Source organism: Scyliorhinus canicula, chromosome 21 (genome assembly GCF_902713615.1).
Source record: "Scyliorhinus canicula chromosome 21, sScyCan1.1, whole genome shotgun sequence".
In the NCBI taxonomy this organism is placed as follows: Eukaryota; Metazoa; Chordata; class Chondrichthyes; order Carcharhiniformes; family Scyliorhinidae; genus Scyliorhinus; species Scyliorhinus canicula.
In genome coordinates, this window is record NC_052166.1 from 13,944,093 (window position 1) to 13,961,770 (window position 17,678).

General features: G+C 45.4%; 1 protein-coding gene across 1 annotated transcript in view; it reads right to left on the bottom strand.

Annotated features, from left to right (window-relative positions):
- Positions 1-1,261: 1,261 nt before the first annotated feature.
- The window catches only part of LOC119955791 (alpha-1-microglobulin/bikunin precursor), a 145,637-nt gene continuing 129,220 nt past the window's right edge, over positions 1,262-17,678 (bottom strand). Inside the window, exon 10 of the mRNA XM_038782371.1 lies at positions 1,262-1,487. Coding sequence (XP_038638299.1) covers positions 1,450-1,487 — 38 coding nt within the window. The 3' untranslated portion in view covers positions 1,262-1,449. The remainder of the gene's footprint in view (positions 1,488-17,678) is intronic.

Sequence of the window (17,678 nt, forward strand, 5' to 3'; positions counted from 1 at the left end):
AAAATAGTATGCAGCAAGTCTGTGAGGAAGGTTAGACAGTTGATAGGGCAAAGTTTCACTCAGTGGAATGGGTTAAAGTGTGTCTATTTCAATGCAATGCAGTATAATTTCCCCTCACCCAATTAAATACTTTCCCATACTGTCTGTTACTATCACAATCCATGACTGTGGTAAATGTCAAGTTGTGGTCACTGTCTCCGAAATGCTCTTCCACTGAGACATCTGACACCTGGCCTGGTTCGTCCAATATGGCCTCTCCCCTAGTTGGCCTATCTACATATTGAGTCAGGAATCCTCCTGTACACACCTGACAAAATCTACTCCATCCAAACCATTTGCAGTAAGGAGGTTCCAGACAATATTAGGGAAGTTGAAGTCAGCCATGACAACAACTCTGTTACTTCTGCACTTTTCCAAGATCTGCCGCCCAATCAGTTCCTCCATCTCTCGGCTGCTATTGGGGGGTCTGTAGAAAACTCCCAATAAAGTGAGTCTTGTTTCTGACTCCCTAATTAACAGTGCTACTCCCCCTCCTCTTTTACCTCCCTTGCGATTCTTAAAACATCTGAATCCCGGAACATCTAACAACCATTCCTGCCCCTGTGAAATCCATGTCTCCATAATGGCCACATCGTAGTCCCAAGTACTGATCCATGCTTTAAGTTCATCTCACTTATTCCTGACACTCCTTGCATTGAAACAGACACACTTTAACCCATTCCACTGAGTGCAACTTTGCCCCATCAACTGTCTATCCTTCCTCACAGACTTGCTGCATACTATTTCTGCCTGTTCAACAGTTACCTTATCCTCTGATCCATAGCTTTGGCTCCCATCTGGTTAGGTGTTTGATGTCTGGATGTGACAGGACTGCAGAGCTTTGATAAAACCTGCTGGTTATGAGATTGCGTAGCTCTGTCAATTGCATTGCCAATTCTGCTCTTCAGCGTGCGTGTCATTCTGTATTACCGCCTCACCACACTGGTGCCTCATTTTTAGAAACACTTGGTGCTGAAGCTGGCATGGTCTCCTACACTCCTCACTGAACCAGGATTGGGTCCCTGGTTTGATGGTAATGGTACAGTGAGGAACTTTCCTACTCATGAGGTTACAGATTGCGGTGGAATACAATTCTGCTTCTGTCAATGACTTAGCTTTGATTTGCTGGATCTGCTTTCAATCTGTCCCATTTAGCACAGGGATACTACCACACAACATTGCACACTTAACAATCCACATTCTGGACACTCGAGGCAAATGATTGATTTGATTATATTGTTTTATTGGTCAATGTGTTTGAAAGTATCATCACAATATCGAGCCTGAATTGGTGTAAACTTCCTCCCTCTGTCTTTAAGATCAGGCCCACACAGCGTGTCTGATGGATTGGGTTAAATCATCACTTTAATGACCATTGTTACTCTCAATTTTCTCTTCTTTTATTTCCAGCTACACTTTCTTTGGAACAGCCAGAAGCTCATCCTCACCTGGAAAAGAGAGTAGGAACAGTTAGCTCAGAGTCAGTTACAGGTTAGTGCCACAGTGTAACAATACATGAAACATCGAGCAGTTTCTGCCCTTCCCTCTGACTCTGGGAGGCTCTGACCCAGTGGCGTGCAGAGGTCTGGTGATGCCCGGGGCAAATCTTGATTGTATGCCCCAAAGACTCAAGTATAAGGCCTAATATACTGAGAAATATTATGAGAAAGGAAAACATTTTGAATATATAAACACAGATGAAACATGAAATAAACGCTTTATTCGATTTTAATATAAATCAATCAAATTTATTAAGTTCTTTTCCCCAAATGATACCTCCTGTCACAAAACATCTGAACTACTTCACTTTTTACATCAGCTGTGAGAAATTCCTTTTCAATGCTTATTAAAGCCAGGTTGGTCAGTCGCTCCTGTGACATAGAAGACCTCAGATATGTTTTTATTAATTTCAGTTTTGAAAATGACCTTTCACAGCTTGCGACTGAAAATGCGATTGTAAGCAGTAATCTGTATGAAACACACAGCGTCGGAAAGACATCCCTCCCATACTGCAGTAAAGACTCCAGAGCATCTTTAGGATCAGGGGGAACTCTATTCCCTCCAGCTCGAAGGAGCATCACAAAATCAATAATTTTGTCATATAATTGAATTGCAACCACATCATTGTCATAATAATTTGCAAAGTCTGAACATTCCTTTTTTAATTTCTCTCTTTCTTGTTCATCTTCAATCACTACTGAATTCAAGTTCAGAAGAAAAGAAAATCGGTCACTGAGTCTTTGAAGACGGACACTGCGGTCTTCAATTTCAGTTTTTATCTGTTCACAATCTCTACCATTACTCTATTCATTTCTTCTTGTGCCGTCAGTCCACTATCTCTTGCTGACTCTCCAGGCATTATTCTTCTCCTCCTTCTTCGTGCAATTGGTATTCCCCAATTTTCACAATATTCATTGGCTAAATCTATTGCATTGTGGATTATTTCATCATTCTTCAAATTCAAGATATGAATAAGTCCTCTCAGATCACAAGAAGCTTCATGGAACCCCATTTTCGGATCCTGCAAACGTTTTGAGACTTTATCCACTGATGATAAAACTGATTACCAAAAATGTAATAAAGCTATAAACGGGAACTGTTGAATAGAGTTCAGTAGCGATCCTGCATCAGATTTCGTTTCCCTTGAAAATTCTCCTTCCAGCAGGTGTTGAAGGCTTGCAATAACGTTGTCACACTCTTCGTGGATTACTTGCACAGCATCATGGCTGGAACTCCATCTTGTGTCACACTGTCTTTTCACAGTCCGAGTGACAAATGATTTTAACACTTCCCAACGAGAAGTAGATGAAGAAAAAAAAGTAAAGAGTTTTTCTAGAATGCCAAAAAATGTAACAACAACAGGTTGCACCTCACTTGCATGGACACAGGCCAAATTGAGGCTGTGGTTCTCGCAGTTCACAAACACAGCTTTTGGGTTAACTTCAAGAATTTTTGTTAAACACCTCCTCTCACTCCAGCCATAACTGCTGCGTTATCATATGCTTGACCACGACAGTCATTCATGGAAATTTTGTCTTCTTCCAATTTTTTCTGAATTTTATTTACCAGGCTGACTGCATCTTTCTTGTTGACTTGAAAAAAATCCCAGAAATGTCTCCTTTATTTCTACTTTTCTGTTTTCATCAATATGAACGTTACGCAGAATTTCAGAAACCTGATCTTCATGGGCAATATCTGGAGTTGAATCCAGCATTATGCTAAAATATTTTGCGTCCTTAATTTCAGAAATTATATTTTTCTTGACAGTTTCACCAAGAAGATTGATTATTTTGTTTTGAATTCTGTTGGACAAGTAGGTGACACTTTTTGGTTTCTCTTTCCCTCTCTGCAAGTGTTTTGCTAAGATGTCATCATAGAACATAGAACAGTACAGCACAGAACAGGCCCTTCGGCCCTCAATGTTGTGCCGAGCCATGATCACTCTACTCAACCCACGTATCCACCCTATACCTGTAACCCAACAACCCCCCCTTAACCTTACTTTTATTAGGACACTACGGGCAAATTAGCATGGCCAATCCACCTAACCTGCACATATTTGGACTGTTGGGGGGAAACCGGAGCACCCGGAGGAAACCCACGCACACAGGGGGAGGACGTGCAGACTCCACACAGACAGTGACCCAGCCGGGAATCGAACCTGGGACCCTGGAGCTGTGAAGCATTTATGCTAACCACCATGCTACCCTGCTGCCAAAAGTCTGATTGTTGCTAGAAAGTTTCCTGTATTTTCACTGACTGTCTCCCCTGGCTCTGGTAACCCAGATATTCCTTCTCCTCGATGTCCACGATAGGCCAGATTCTGTTTTGCCAGAAAGGATATAACCTCGACAATCCGTTCAGTTATAGCTTTCCATCTTTTCTTTTCAGCAGACATTTGCTGTTGAAGTTCAGCATCTATCGTAGTTGAATGATGGAGTCGAACTACGACGTTCAGGTATTCCCTCATGTGAGCTCTATGAGAAGGGCTTTTGTCATGGTCAGGTATTCTTGGATTTAATTTTCTCCAAGTGGAGAAACCGTCTTCCTTTCCAAAGTTTGACACAGACGACAAATGCTCCTTTGAAAACAAAAAGCAAACAAAACAGTAGCATGCTTTCCGATATGGAGAGTATAACAACCATTTTCTCTCCACAATTTCTCAGTTTGTGGAAACTTTATCAAACCACTGTTTGGAAAATGATCTCCCATCCTTCTCAGCAAATGGACCACTTTTATTCTGATATCTTTCAGGGCCATGTTGTAATATTGTCATCTTCAAATGATCTGGAATCAGTTTCTTCAAACAACCAAAATCGCTTCTTTGCAAAAATATGCTAAAATCTTCTTTATTTTCTTCACATGGATCATCATCATCCTGACAACGAGACTGAGGAGAGAGAGTATTATGTTCTGATCGAGCTGAATCCGTATCAGAAAAATCCTTCTCTGCACCCACATCATCTTTTACTTCTCCAGGTTCTCCTACTTCTTCTTTACTTCTTTTTATCCATGCATCTAATGCCCCTCTTTGATGGGACTCTTCTTCGACTCTGGCCCACTTTTTTTTCCTGTTCTGTGCTCCACTCGGTTGTACACGAAATACTTGTAACATTTCATTTTCTATCTCAAAAACTGTAAGACGCATGAGAAAATGGGAAGAAAATGGTAAACAATCGGTCAGTTGCAGACGGATAAACCATATTTCATTTCTTTGTTCCTTCGTATCAAATTATTTCACACTGATTCTCCACTGATAATTATGTGCAATTTATATCATAGACTTGCATATTAGTGGTATCTGTATTCGAATATTAGCATGTTAAGGAATAAATGTCTCCTATTCCGAGATTAAATGCCATAGCAGTCCTCTGATCATCCAGGTTTCACTCTTACTACATCCCACGTAAATATTTCATTAAATATCACCAAAAAACCTATAAAAAACGTAGTTGCACCCGTTCTAGAGCTATTCACTGACCTGAGTAGGTAAAAGAACTAATCTAGGTGCACAAAAAGCTGAAGAAAAGACTAGTTATGACTTGAGGAAACGCGGGAACGAACAGCCACGTCTGCTTGTTGCTTTTGATGGTTGCACCACGTACATCATGCGCATACGTGTGGGGGGATGGGGAGAAGCACCATTTTCTCTAGACAGAAAGGGTACACCATGTTGAAGGAATAAAGGGCTAACAACTGCCTCTGCAGTGCGGTGAGCCTCCAAAAATTGATTTATCACCGCTGAAATTTTAAAATTACTATCTTATTTCCTTCTCTGGGGCAGCACGGTGGCCTAGTGGTTAGCACAACCGCCTCACGGAACTGAGGTCCCAGGTTCGATCCCGGCTCTGGGTCACTGTCCGTGTGGAGTTTGCACATTCTCCCCGTGTCTGCGTGGGTTTCGCCCCCACAACCCAAAAAATGTGCAGAGTAGGTGGATTGGCCACGCTAAATTGCCCCTTAATTGAAAAAAATAATTGGGTAATCTAAATAAAAAGAATTTTAAAAAAAATGTATTTCCTTCTCTGATTGAATGCCCCCATCCAATGGATGCCCGGGGCCAATGCACCGTCGCCCCCCCCCCCCCCCCCCCCCCCCCTCTGCACGCCACTGCTCTGACCTTTGAACAATATTTAGTCCCTGTCAAATCCGCACAGAGTAAACACATGGAACGAAGGGTAAGATGCAAAAATACTCGTTTATTGACACATAAACACCAACTCCCTCCATTCCCCGAACTGTCTCCCGATGTGGGCTCCCCTCGTTAAAGGCCCCATTACCGGAAAGTTCAAACTCTGTGGAGGTCTCGGGGAACCGGATGGTCCACACCCCGTGGCCTCACTGTAGGCTGTAACACTTCTCCCAGCCCCCTCTCCACCCACGTCTGAGGTGAGGTGCGCGGACTGGCACGAGGGGCCCCTCGTTCTCTTCTGTGCGGTGTCAGGAAAGGTATAGCGGGCTGGGAACCGCAGTTTGCGTGTGGAGCAGCTGGCTGGAGTTGGGATGGCAAGTGCGCCGTTGGGAATCAGCTCAGCGGATTCTGTCAGCGACTGAATGTCCATGTCAGAGTCGGACGGGTCTGCGTCAGCATCGCAGCGTCCTGGAGCTCGGTATTTGGTGGAGCTGAGGGCAGCAGTGACAGCGGGGGCGGAGGAACATGCGGGAAGGAGTGTAGCTGGGATTGGGTCCGGCAAATCAGGGACACAGCTGCGGGATCCATGCGGTGCTGTCGCCAAAATTCCAGACCTGTACCAAATCGCCCGGGGTGGAACATCGCAGGGGCGTATGGCAGTGGGCTCTGTCCACCTCGGGCCTGTTCTAGCCACGTGGAACCTGGTCGAACCTGCCCACCAGGGCCTCACGGTAGCATGGTGGTTAGCATCAATGCTTCACAGCTCCAGGGTCCCAGGTTCGATTCCCGGCTGGGTCACTGTCTGTGTGGAGTCTGCACGTCCTCCCCGTGTGTGCGTGGGTTTCCTCCGGGTGCTCCGGTTTCCTCCCACAGTCCAAAGATGTGCGGGTTAGGTGGATTGGCCATGCTAAATTGCCCGTAGTGTAAGGTTAATGGGGGGGATTGTTGGGTTGCGGGTATACGGGTTACGTGGGTTTAAGTAGGGTGATCATTGCTCGGCACAACATCGAGGGCCGAAGGGCCTGTTCTGTGCTGTACGGTTCTATATTCTATATTCTAACGTCTGGAATTAGCAAACTCAGTCGAGTGCGCAGGCATGGTCCAATAACAGAAAAGGCACCAGGCCAGCCGAGTCTCCCAAGATCCGGACGTCTGCTTCCTCATGCCTTGTTTGAATGTTTGGACCGCCCGTTTAGCCAATCCACTGGAGGCTGGGCGTTACTGAGCGGTGAGCGTGTCGTAAATCCTGGTCGTGGTCACAAATGAGCCGAACTGCACGCACATGAAAGCCATCCCGTTACCTGAGACTAACACCTCGGGTTTCCGGTGAGTGCTGAAGGTCTGGCACAGGTGTTCGATTGTGGTCTTTGTGGTAGTTGGCCTGCATTCACTTGGAGTGGATGTCTAAAATGACAGGAAACATGGAACCCTGGAAAGGTCCCGCAAAGTCAATGGGGAGGCTGGGCCAGGGTTGACCTGGCCATTCCCACAGGTGGAGCATGCCATCGGCGGTAACGTCTGGTGCTCTTGGTACAACACTCAACGCTGGCCCAATATCTTGATTTTTGCCGTTCATTCCTGGCCACCAGCCATAACTGTGGCCGACATCTTCACCATGGACACTCCCGGGTGTCTGTTGTGTTGGTCCTGCAAGAGTGGGCCACGCCCACATTCTGGAACCACAACAAGTGTTTCCCGCAGGATAACGCCAACCTCAACGCTCAACGCTTGACTCAAGTATAGGCTCTCAGGTCATCTGGCAAAATGCGGTGCTGGGCCCCTGATAAGATGATGTGTCGAATGCGGGACAACTGCGAGTCAGCCTGGATCCAAACCCGAATGTGAGATGCCGTGACCGGCAGAAAGTCCATAAAATGGAATGTGGTGTCGACTTTGTCGGCCGAGGCAGACTGCGGCAGCCTGGTGGGGGAGGGGGAGGTGGCTCAAGGCATCTGCACAGGGAATCTTCATCCCGAACGGTGTTCCAATAAGTACTCATATGCGTCCAGTAGCAAATCCCCACGCTGGATCCGAGCGGACGCTACGGGAGGGATTGCCCGGTCCTCTATGAACATCCTAACAGTGGTTTGTGGTCTGTAAACACCATGAACACATGTCCGTAGCCATACTGATGAAACATCTTCACCCCAAAAACAAAGGCCAGCCCTTCCTTGATCTGCATACAGTTGCTTTCTGCATTGGTGAGCGTCCTGGAGGCGAACGCAGTCGGGAGCTCTGACTTGTCATCCATATGGTGGGCAAGTATGGCCCAACCCCATAAGAAGATGCAGCGCACATCCGTATGAGTGGTCTGTCTGGGTCGAAGTGGGTCAATAAGTTGGGTGATGAGAACCATCTTTTTACCTCAGAACGTAACATGCGACCTCCACCTACATGTCGCCATCAGAAGTCCCTGCCCACTGTAAATATAAGTGAGTTCCACCAGGAGCTTCCATTGCTTTGCTGTGTCATGGATTCCACAGACCAAGCGATCTCTCAAGGCTTCATTCAACATTGGTCTGAACTCATAGGACTCAGCAAGTTTCCGTAGGCGGGCCAAAAAGTCAGTAGTAGATTCAACCTCTGCCTGGGTGGCTGTGTGAAATCAGAACAGGCGAATAATTATTGGAGGCTTGGGGTTAACATGTTCCCTCGCTAAGGCCACTAAGGCCTTTTTTTTAAACAGAGGCTACTGAGTGCCTGGAATAAGCTGCTGGGAGAGGTGGCTGAAGCAGATACAATAGCGACGTTCTTGATGAATAGGATGGGAATAGAACGGATACGGACCCGGAAGTGCAGAAAGCTTTAGTTTAGACAGGCATCAAGATCAGTGCAGGCTTGGAGGACCGAAGGGACTGTTTCTGTGGTGTACCGTCCTTTGACCCTCCTCTGAACTGTCTCCACCACTACATCTTTCCTCAAGGGGACCAAAGCTCCAAGCAATATTCCAGGGCAGCCTTGTATAGTTGCAACAACACTTCATTACCTTTATACTCTATTCCTTTAGCTATAAATGCCAACATTCCATTTGCTTTATTACCTGCTGTACCTTGTTAGTATACTGTTGTAAACCCTTTGTTCTGTGTTTCCTTCTTCCTTCTGGGGCAGCACGGTAGCATTGTGGATAGCACAATTGCTTCACAGCTCCAGGGTCCCAGGTTCGATTCCGGCTTGGTTCACTGTCTCGGAGTCTGCACATCCTCGGGTTTCCCCCGGGTGCTCCGGTTTCCTCCCACAGTCCAAAGATGTGCAGGTTAGGTGGATTGGCCATGATAAATTGCCCTTAGTGTCCAGAATTACCCTTAGTGTTGGGTGGGGTTACTGGGTTATGGGGATGGGGTGGAGGTGTTGACCTTGGGTAGGGTGCTCTTTCCAAGAGCCGGTGCAGACTCGATGGGCCGAATGGCCTCCTTCTGCACTGTAAATTCTATGATAACTGAATTCCGCACCTTCCGTGCCCTGATGAGTGCCTTTAATCTACAATTCTTGCTGGCTGCTATCACACAGACTTTTGCTTAAACTACAGACTTTGGACAAACTGAAACACCCCTGGTCCAATGGACGAGCCACGACTTCCCCTTTGGGTTCTGTGGCAGAACCCATGATGTCAGTTTGATTGACTTGGCAAGCTGCCAATTGGTGAATCTGAAATTCTGAGCCATTTCCTGTTGTTGCTTGCGATTGGTGGTCATTCGGAATCTTCCGGAAGAAAGGTGGGTCATGTGAATAGCTCCATTTTGTCTTGACTTCGGTGAGAAGAGATCTCTCATGTAAACCGCCATCTGGTGGTCGGAGGCCAGAATTGCACCAACCTGAATCACGTGTGCAAAGCCAAATCTAGTGACTGAAGATCAGAATTGCACTGACCTGAAGCTCTTGTATAAACCAATTCTCCAGAAGGTCTCATTCGGAGAAGACAGGCGCCTACAGAGGCCACAACCATAGCAGCAAAGATTAATCTCAAACCTTTTCCTTTAATTCTCGTAATTTTAATTCTTCCCCCACCCCCCCGGCCTCTCCTTACCATGTGTCTGGGTGGAGGGTGGGACAGGGTTTTGGGAACAGGTAGACTAGAAGACCATAGTGCAAATTATTTCCTTTGTATGCTCATCCTTTACTCGTTATAAATATGATGTGGAGATGCTGGCATTGGACTGGGGTGAGCACAGTAAAAAGTCTTACAACACCAGGTTAAAGTCCAACAGGTTTGTTTCAAATCACTAGCTTTCGGAGCACTGCTCCTTCCTCAGGTGAATTGAGAAGTAGTTTCCAGAAACATATATATATATATATAGACAAAGGCAAAGATGCAAGACGATTCTTTGAATGCGAGCATTTGCAGGTAATTAATGTCTTTACAGATCCAGAAATAGGTGTAACCCCAGGTTAAAGAGGTGTGAATTGTCTCAATTCGTTATAAATAAACAGTTTTTAAAATGTTTTACTTCTAAATCTGGTATCGTAGAACATACAACATAGAACATAGAACATACAGTGCAGAAGGAGGCCATTCGACCCATCGAGTCTGCACTGACCCACTTAAGCCCTCACTTCCACCCTATCCCCATAACCCAATAACCCCTCTTAACCTTTTTGGTCACTAAGGGCAATTTACCATGGCCAATCCACCTCACCTGCACGTCTTTGGACTGTGGGAGGAAACTGGAGCACCCGGAGGAAACCCACGCACACACGGGGAGGATGTACAGACTCCTCACAGACAGTGACCCAAGCCAGGAATCGAACCTGGGACCTTGGCGCTGTGAAGCCACTGTGATATCCACTTGTGCTACCGTGTCGGTAAATCATTGGAGCAGTCGGGGTCTAAAGATCTCAGGAAAACACAAATTATTGGTTAATTCACTTATGTTGAGCCTCAGAGTTCTGTGGGGCTGGAACTGACTGTGCACTCGCCCAGAGTTTCGTAACAACCTGCATGCAGGTTTTCTGTGACTCTTGCACATGTCTCCCCATATGGATAAGTTGCCTTTCCTTTTTTCTGACCAAAATGAATGACCTCACACTTATCCATGTTCAGCTCCATCTGCCACATTTTGGCTCACTCACCTAAACTATCTATATCTACTTGTAAGGTTCCTACTTCCTCACTGCAACTTAGTATCCCACCTATTTTAATGAATTGGCTAGAGAACCTTTTACCCTGTATCCAAGTCGTTAATATAGATTGTAAATAGTTGCAGCCCAAGGAGCGAACCCTGTGGTCCCCACTAGTTACATCTTGCCCTCCATAAAAAGATCCATTTATCCTGACTCTGTCCGTCAGCCAGTCTTCTTTCCAAGATAATAAATTACCCCTAAGCTCATGTGATCTAATCTTGTGGATAAACCTTTTGTGCCTTCTAGAAGTCCAGATATATTACATCTACAAGATCTCCATTATCCACTTGTTACATTTTCAAAGAACTCGAGCAAATTAGTTAAACATGATTTACCCTTCATAAAACATTGCTGACTGTGATGGATTATGGTTTGAGATTTCCAAATGTGCTGATATGACGTTCTTGATTATTTATTTATTTATTAATAATGGATTTTAACAATTTGCCAACAACAGATGTTAAACCGATACTCATGGAAAAGGACGAGTGTTGTCCTCAGGTTAAGGTGCTAAATTGAGGAAGGCTAACTACAACAAGCTTAGGCAGGATTTGGAGGCTGTTGTTTGGGAGAGGCTGTTTGAGGGTAAATCCACATTTGGCTTGTGGGAGTCCTTTAAGAAGCAGTTGATGGGAGTGCAGGACGGGCATGTGCCAGTAAAAAGGAAGGACAGGAGAGGCAGGATTCAGGAACCGTGGCTGACGATGGAAATCAGAGTCTAGTCAAAAAGAAAAAAGATGCATACGTGGGGTGCAGGCAACTAAAAACAGATGAAGCACTTGAAGAAAGTAGAAAAGAGCTCAAGCAAGAATTAGGAGGGCAAAAAGGGTCATGGAATGTCCTTGGCAGACAGGATAAAGGAGAATCCCAGGGCAGTTTATGCGTATATTAGGAATAAGAGGATATCTGGAGAAAGAGTTGGTCCACTCAAGAACAAAGGAGGGAAATTATGTGTGGAAGCAACAGAAGTAGGTGAGATCCTTAATGAGTATTTTGCATCGATATTCACAAAGGAGAAGGACACGTTGATAGGTGGTGTCTCAGAGGGATGTGTAAACACTTTAGAACAGGTCATTTTTATGAGGGAGAAATGTTAGGTGTGTTAAAAAGCATTAAGGTACACAAATCGCCAGGGCCAGATGGCATCTATCCCAGATTACTGAGGGAGACAAAATGAAATCGCAGAAATCTTTGTTTCCTCGTTGACTACAGGTGGGAATCCCAGAGGGTTGGAGGATAGCCAATGTTGTACCATTATTTAAAAAGGGTTGCAAGGATAACCCGAGTAATTATAGGCCAGTGAACTTGACGTCTGTGATAGTGAAATTGTTGGAAAAAATTCTCAGAGATAGGATCTATGCAAATTTGGAAGTGAATGGTCTTATTAGCGACAGACAGCATGGTTTTGTGCAAGGGAGGTCATGTCTCAGTAATTTGATTGAATTTTTTGAGGAGGTGACAAAAATGATTGACAAGGGGAGAGCGGGAGATTTTGTCCACATGGACAAAATCATTTGATAAGCATTTGATAAGGTCCCTCATGACAGGATGGTGCAAAAGATCAAATCACATGGGGTCAGGGGTGAACTAGCTGGATGGATTCAGAACTGACTTGGCCATAGAAGACCGAGGGTAGCAATGAAAGGGTGTTTTTATGAATGGAGGTCTGTAACTAGTGGTGTTCCGCAGGGGACCTCTGTTCTTTGTAATACATATAAATGACTTGGAAGAAAACGTAGCTGGTCTGATTAGCAAGTTTGTGGATGATGCTAAGATTGCAGGAATTGCGGATAGTGATGAAGATTGTCAGAGAATACAACAGGATATAGATAGGCTGCAAAATTGGGCGGAGAAATGACAGATGGAATTTAACCCAGACAAATGCGAGGAGATGCATTTTGGTAGATCCAATTCAGATGGGAGATACAAAATAAATGGCAGAACCATCAGAAGCATAGAGACACAGAGATCTGGGCGTGCAGGTCCACAGATCCTTAAAAGTGGCGGCACAGGTGGAAGTGGTGGTAAAGAAAGCAGATGGAATGCTTGCCTTCGTAGGACGGGGTATAGAGTATAAAAGCTTGAAAATTATGTTACAGCTGTATAGAACGTTGGTTAGGCTACATTTGGAATACTGTGTCCAATTCTGGTCACCACAGTACCAGAAGGATCTGGAGGCTTTGGAGAGAATACAGAAAATTGCCCTTAGTGTCCAAAATTAGTGTTGGGTGGGGTTACTGGGTTATGGGGATAGGGCGAAAGTGTGGGCTTGGGTAGGGTGCTCTTTCCAAGAGCCAGTGCAGACTCGATGGGCCGAATGGCCTCCTTCTGCACTGTAAATTCTATGAAAAAGTTTACCAGGATGTTGCCTGGTATGGAGGGTATTAGCTATGAGAAGAGATTGAATAAAATGGGATTGTTCTCCCTGGAGAGACGGAGGCTGAGGGGTGACCTGATAGAAGTTAATAAAATTATGAGAGGTATAAATGGGGTGAACAGTTGGAGGCTTTTTTCCCAGGGCGGAATTGAAAATTACAAGGGGCACAAGTTCAAGGTGAGGGGGATAGGTTCAGTGGAGATGTGTGGGGGAAGTTTTTTTGCAGCGAGGAATGCACTGCCAAGTGAGGTGGTTGAGGTATTAAAGCGACCTTTAAGACTATGTAGATAAGCATATGAACAGACGGGGTATAGGAGGATACGGGCAGTTGGTCTAGATAGGACAAGTGATCAGAGCAGGCTTGGAGGGCCGAAACGCCTGTTCCTATGCTGCATTGTTCTTTGTTCTAACTGGTCTGTAATTTCCTACATTCTACCACCCTCCCTTTTTTAAAATGTAGAATTTTCGCAATCCACTGGAACTTTTCCCATGTCCAGGGAATTTTGGAATATTATAACCAATGGATCCACTATCTCCGCTGCTACTTCCTTTAACACCCTGGGTTGTAGGCCAAAGGGCCTGGGGACTTGTCTGCCTTCAATCCCAATTGTTGAGAACTATTTCCCTATCGATGCTTATTGTTCCAAGTTTCACCCTTTCTATTACCTCTGAATGACCAGACCCTATGGGGATGGTATTAGTGTCCACTGTGAAAACTGGGACAAAATATTGATTAGCATCTCCACCATTTCTATGGTCCCCACTATTCACTTTGGTTTCATCTTTCAAGGGACCAACATTCACTTTAGTGACCGTCTTCCCTTTTATGTGCTTATAGAAGCTTTTGCTATCCTTTTTGATATTTTGCACTAGCTTTCTTTCGGAAGTTATCTTGGCTCTTCTTTATTACTTTTTTAGTATCCCTTTGTTTATTTTTGAAAGTTTACCAATCTTCCAGCTTGCCACTGGTCCTTGCAACATCGTATACTTAAGCTTTTTTCTCTTTTTGGTTATTTACAGTACAGGAGGCCATTCGGCCTATCGTGTCCGCAACAGCTCCCAAGAGAGCTACACAGCTAGTGTACACGGCTAGAGCTACACATGCTCCAGCCCATCTCATTAGCCCTTGAAATTAATCACTTTCAAATATGTATCCAGCTCTCTATTGAAACCACTATGGAATCCAGCTCCACCACTTTGCCAGGCAGTGCATTCCAAACCCAATAACTCCCCTGATCTCACCTCTAACTCTCTTGTTGACCATCTTGAAATTGTGACCTCATCACCAACATACGAACTAATGGAAACAGAATATCCTTCTTTACCCTGTCACAATTGTTCATAATTATCAACACCCCAATAAGGTCATGTTACAGTTGTATAGGACTTTGGTTCGGCCATATTTGGAATACTGCGTGCAGTTCTGTTCACCACATTACCAGAAGGATGTGGATGTGGATGCCTTGGAGAGGGTGCAGAGGAGGTTCACCAGGATGTTGCCTGGTATGGAGGGTGCTAGCTATGAAGAAAGGTTGAGTAGATTAGGATTGTTTTCGTTGGAAAGACGGAGGTTGAGGGGGGACCTGATTGAGGTCTACAAAATTATGAGAGGTATGGACAGGGTGGACAGCAACAAGCTTTTCCCAAGAGTGGGAGTGTCAGTTACAAAGGGTCACGATTTCAAGGTGAGAGGGGGAAAGTTTAAGGGAGATGTGCGTGGAAAGATTTTTACGCAGAAGGTGGTGAGTGCCTGGAACGCTTTACCAGCGGAGGTGGTAGAGGCGGGCACGATAGCATCATTTAAGAAGCATCTAGACAGGTATATGAATGGGCGGGAACAGAGGGAAGTAGACCTTGGAAAATAGGAGACAGGTTTAGATAAAGGATCTGGATCGGCGCAGGCTGGGAGGGCCGAAGGGCCTGTTCCTGTGCTGTAATTTTCTTTGTTCTTTGTTCTTAATCTTCTCTGCTACAAGGCGAACAAGCCCAATTTCTCCAATCTTTCCTTGTATCTAACATTCTTCATTCCTTTTATCATTCCAGTAAATCTCCTCTGCACTATCTCCAGAGCTTTAACATCCTTCCTTAAATAAGGTTAGGTTAGGTGGATTGGCCATGCTAAATTGCCCTTAGTGTCCAAACAGGTTAGGAGGGGTTATGGGGATAGGGTGGAAGTGAGGGCTTAAGTGGATCGGTGCAGACTCGATGGGCCAGATGGCCTCCTTCTGCACTGTATGTTCTATGTATCGATGTATGTATGAAAGACCTGGTATGAGGTTCATCCGGGTAGGTCAGACTTTTGATGATACTATAGGTGGACTTGAAAAAGTATTGCCTTCGTTCAATGTACTGTCCCCAATCACCACGAGGCCACATTGGATTTGGTACTAGGTAATGAACCCGGCCAGGTGTTAGATTTAGATGTAGGTGAGCACTTTGGTGATAGTGATCACAATTCGGTTATGTTTACTTTAGCAATGGGCAGGGATGGGTATATACCGCAAGGCAAGAATTATAGCTGGGGGAAAGGCAATTATGATGCTATTCAGCAAGATTTAGGATGCATAGGATAGAACATAGAACATAGAACAGTACAGCACAGAACAGGCCCTTCGGCCCTCGATGTTGTGCCGAGCAATGATCACCCTACTCAAACCCACGTATCCACCCTATACCCGTTACCCAACAACCCCCCCCCCCCCCCCCCCCCCCCCCCCCCCCCCCCCCCTCCCCCTTAACCTTACTTTTAGGACACTACGGGCAATTTAGCATTGCCAATCCACCTAGCCCGCACATCTTTGGACTATGGGAGGAAACCGGAGCACCCGGAGGAAACCCACGCACACACGGGGTGGACGTGCAGACTCCGCACAGACAGTGACCCAGCCTGTGCGGAGTCCACATACAGATGGGGAAGGAAACTGCAGGGGATGGGTACATTCGAAATGTGGAGCTTTTTCAAGGAACAGCTACTGCGTGTCCTTGATAAGTATGTACCTGTCAGGCAGGGAGGAAGTTGTCGAGCAAGGGAACCGTGGTTTACTAAGGAAGTTGAAGCACTTGTCAAGAGGAAGAAGGCTTATGTTAGGATGAGACATGAAGGCTCAGTTAGGGCACTTGAGAGTTACAAGTTAGCCAGGAAGGACCTAAAGGGAGAGTTAAGAAGAGCGAGGAGAGGACACGAAAAGTCATTGGCGGATAGGATCAAGGAAAACCCTAAGGCTTTCTATAGGTATATCAGGAACAAAAGAATGACTAGAGTAAGATTAGGGCCAATCAAGGATAGTAGTGGAAAGTTGTGTGTGGAATCAGAGGAGATAGGGGAAGCGTTAAATGGATATTTTTCGTCAGTGTTTACACTGGAGAAAGACAATGTTGTCGAGGAGAATACTCAGGTTCAGTCGACCAGGCTAGATGGAATTGAGGTTCACAAGGAGGAGGTGTTAGCAATTTTGGAAAGTGTAAAAATAGATAAGTCCCCTGGGCCAGATGGGATTTACCCTAGGATTCTCTGGGAAGCCAGGGAGGAGATTGCAGAGCCTTTGTCCTTGATCTTTATGTCGTCTTTGTCGACAGGAATAGTGCCGGAAGACTGGAGGATAGCAAATGTTGTCCCCTTGTTCAAGAAGGGAGTAGAGACAACCCTGGTAATTATAGACCTGTGAGCCTTACTTCGGTTTTGGGTAAAATGTTGGAAAAGGTTATAAGAGATAGGGTTTATAATCATCTTGAAAAGAACAAGTTGATTAGAGATAGCCGACACGATTTTGTGAAGGGTAGGTCATGCCTCACAAACCTTATTGAGTTTTTTGAGCTGCAGAGCTGGGCTGAGAGGTGGCAGATGGAGTTTAATGCGGAAAAGTGTGAGGTGGTTCACTTTGGAAGGAGTAACAGGAATGCAGAGTACTGGGCTAATGGCAAGATTCTTGGTAATGTAGATGAACAGAGAGATCTCAGCATCCAGGTACATAAATCCCTGAAAGTTGCCACCCAGGTTAATAGGGCTGTTAAGAATGCATATGGTGTGCTAGCCTTTATCAGTAGGGGGATTGAGTTTCGGAGCCACAAGGTCATGCTGCAGCTGTACATAACTCTGGTGCGGCCGCTCCTGGAGTACTGCGTGCAGTTCTGGTCACCACATTATAGGAAGGATGTGGAAGCTTTGGAAAGGGTTCAGAGGAGATTTACTAGGATGTTGCCTGGTATGGAGGGAAAGTCTTACGAGGAAAGGCTCAGGGACTTGAGGTTGTTTTCGTTAGAGAGGAGAAGGCTGAGAAGTGACTTAATAGAGACATATAAGATAGTCAGAGGGTTAGATAGGGTGGACAGTGAGAGTCTCTTTCCTCGGATGGTGATGACCAACACGAGGGGACATAGCTTTAAATTGAGGGGTGGTAGATATAGGACAGATGTCAGAGGCAGTTTCTTTACTCAGAGAGTAGTAGGGGTGTGGAACACCCTGCCTGCAACAGTAGTAGACTCGCCAACTTTAAGGGCATTTAAGTGGTCACT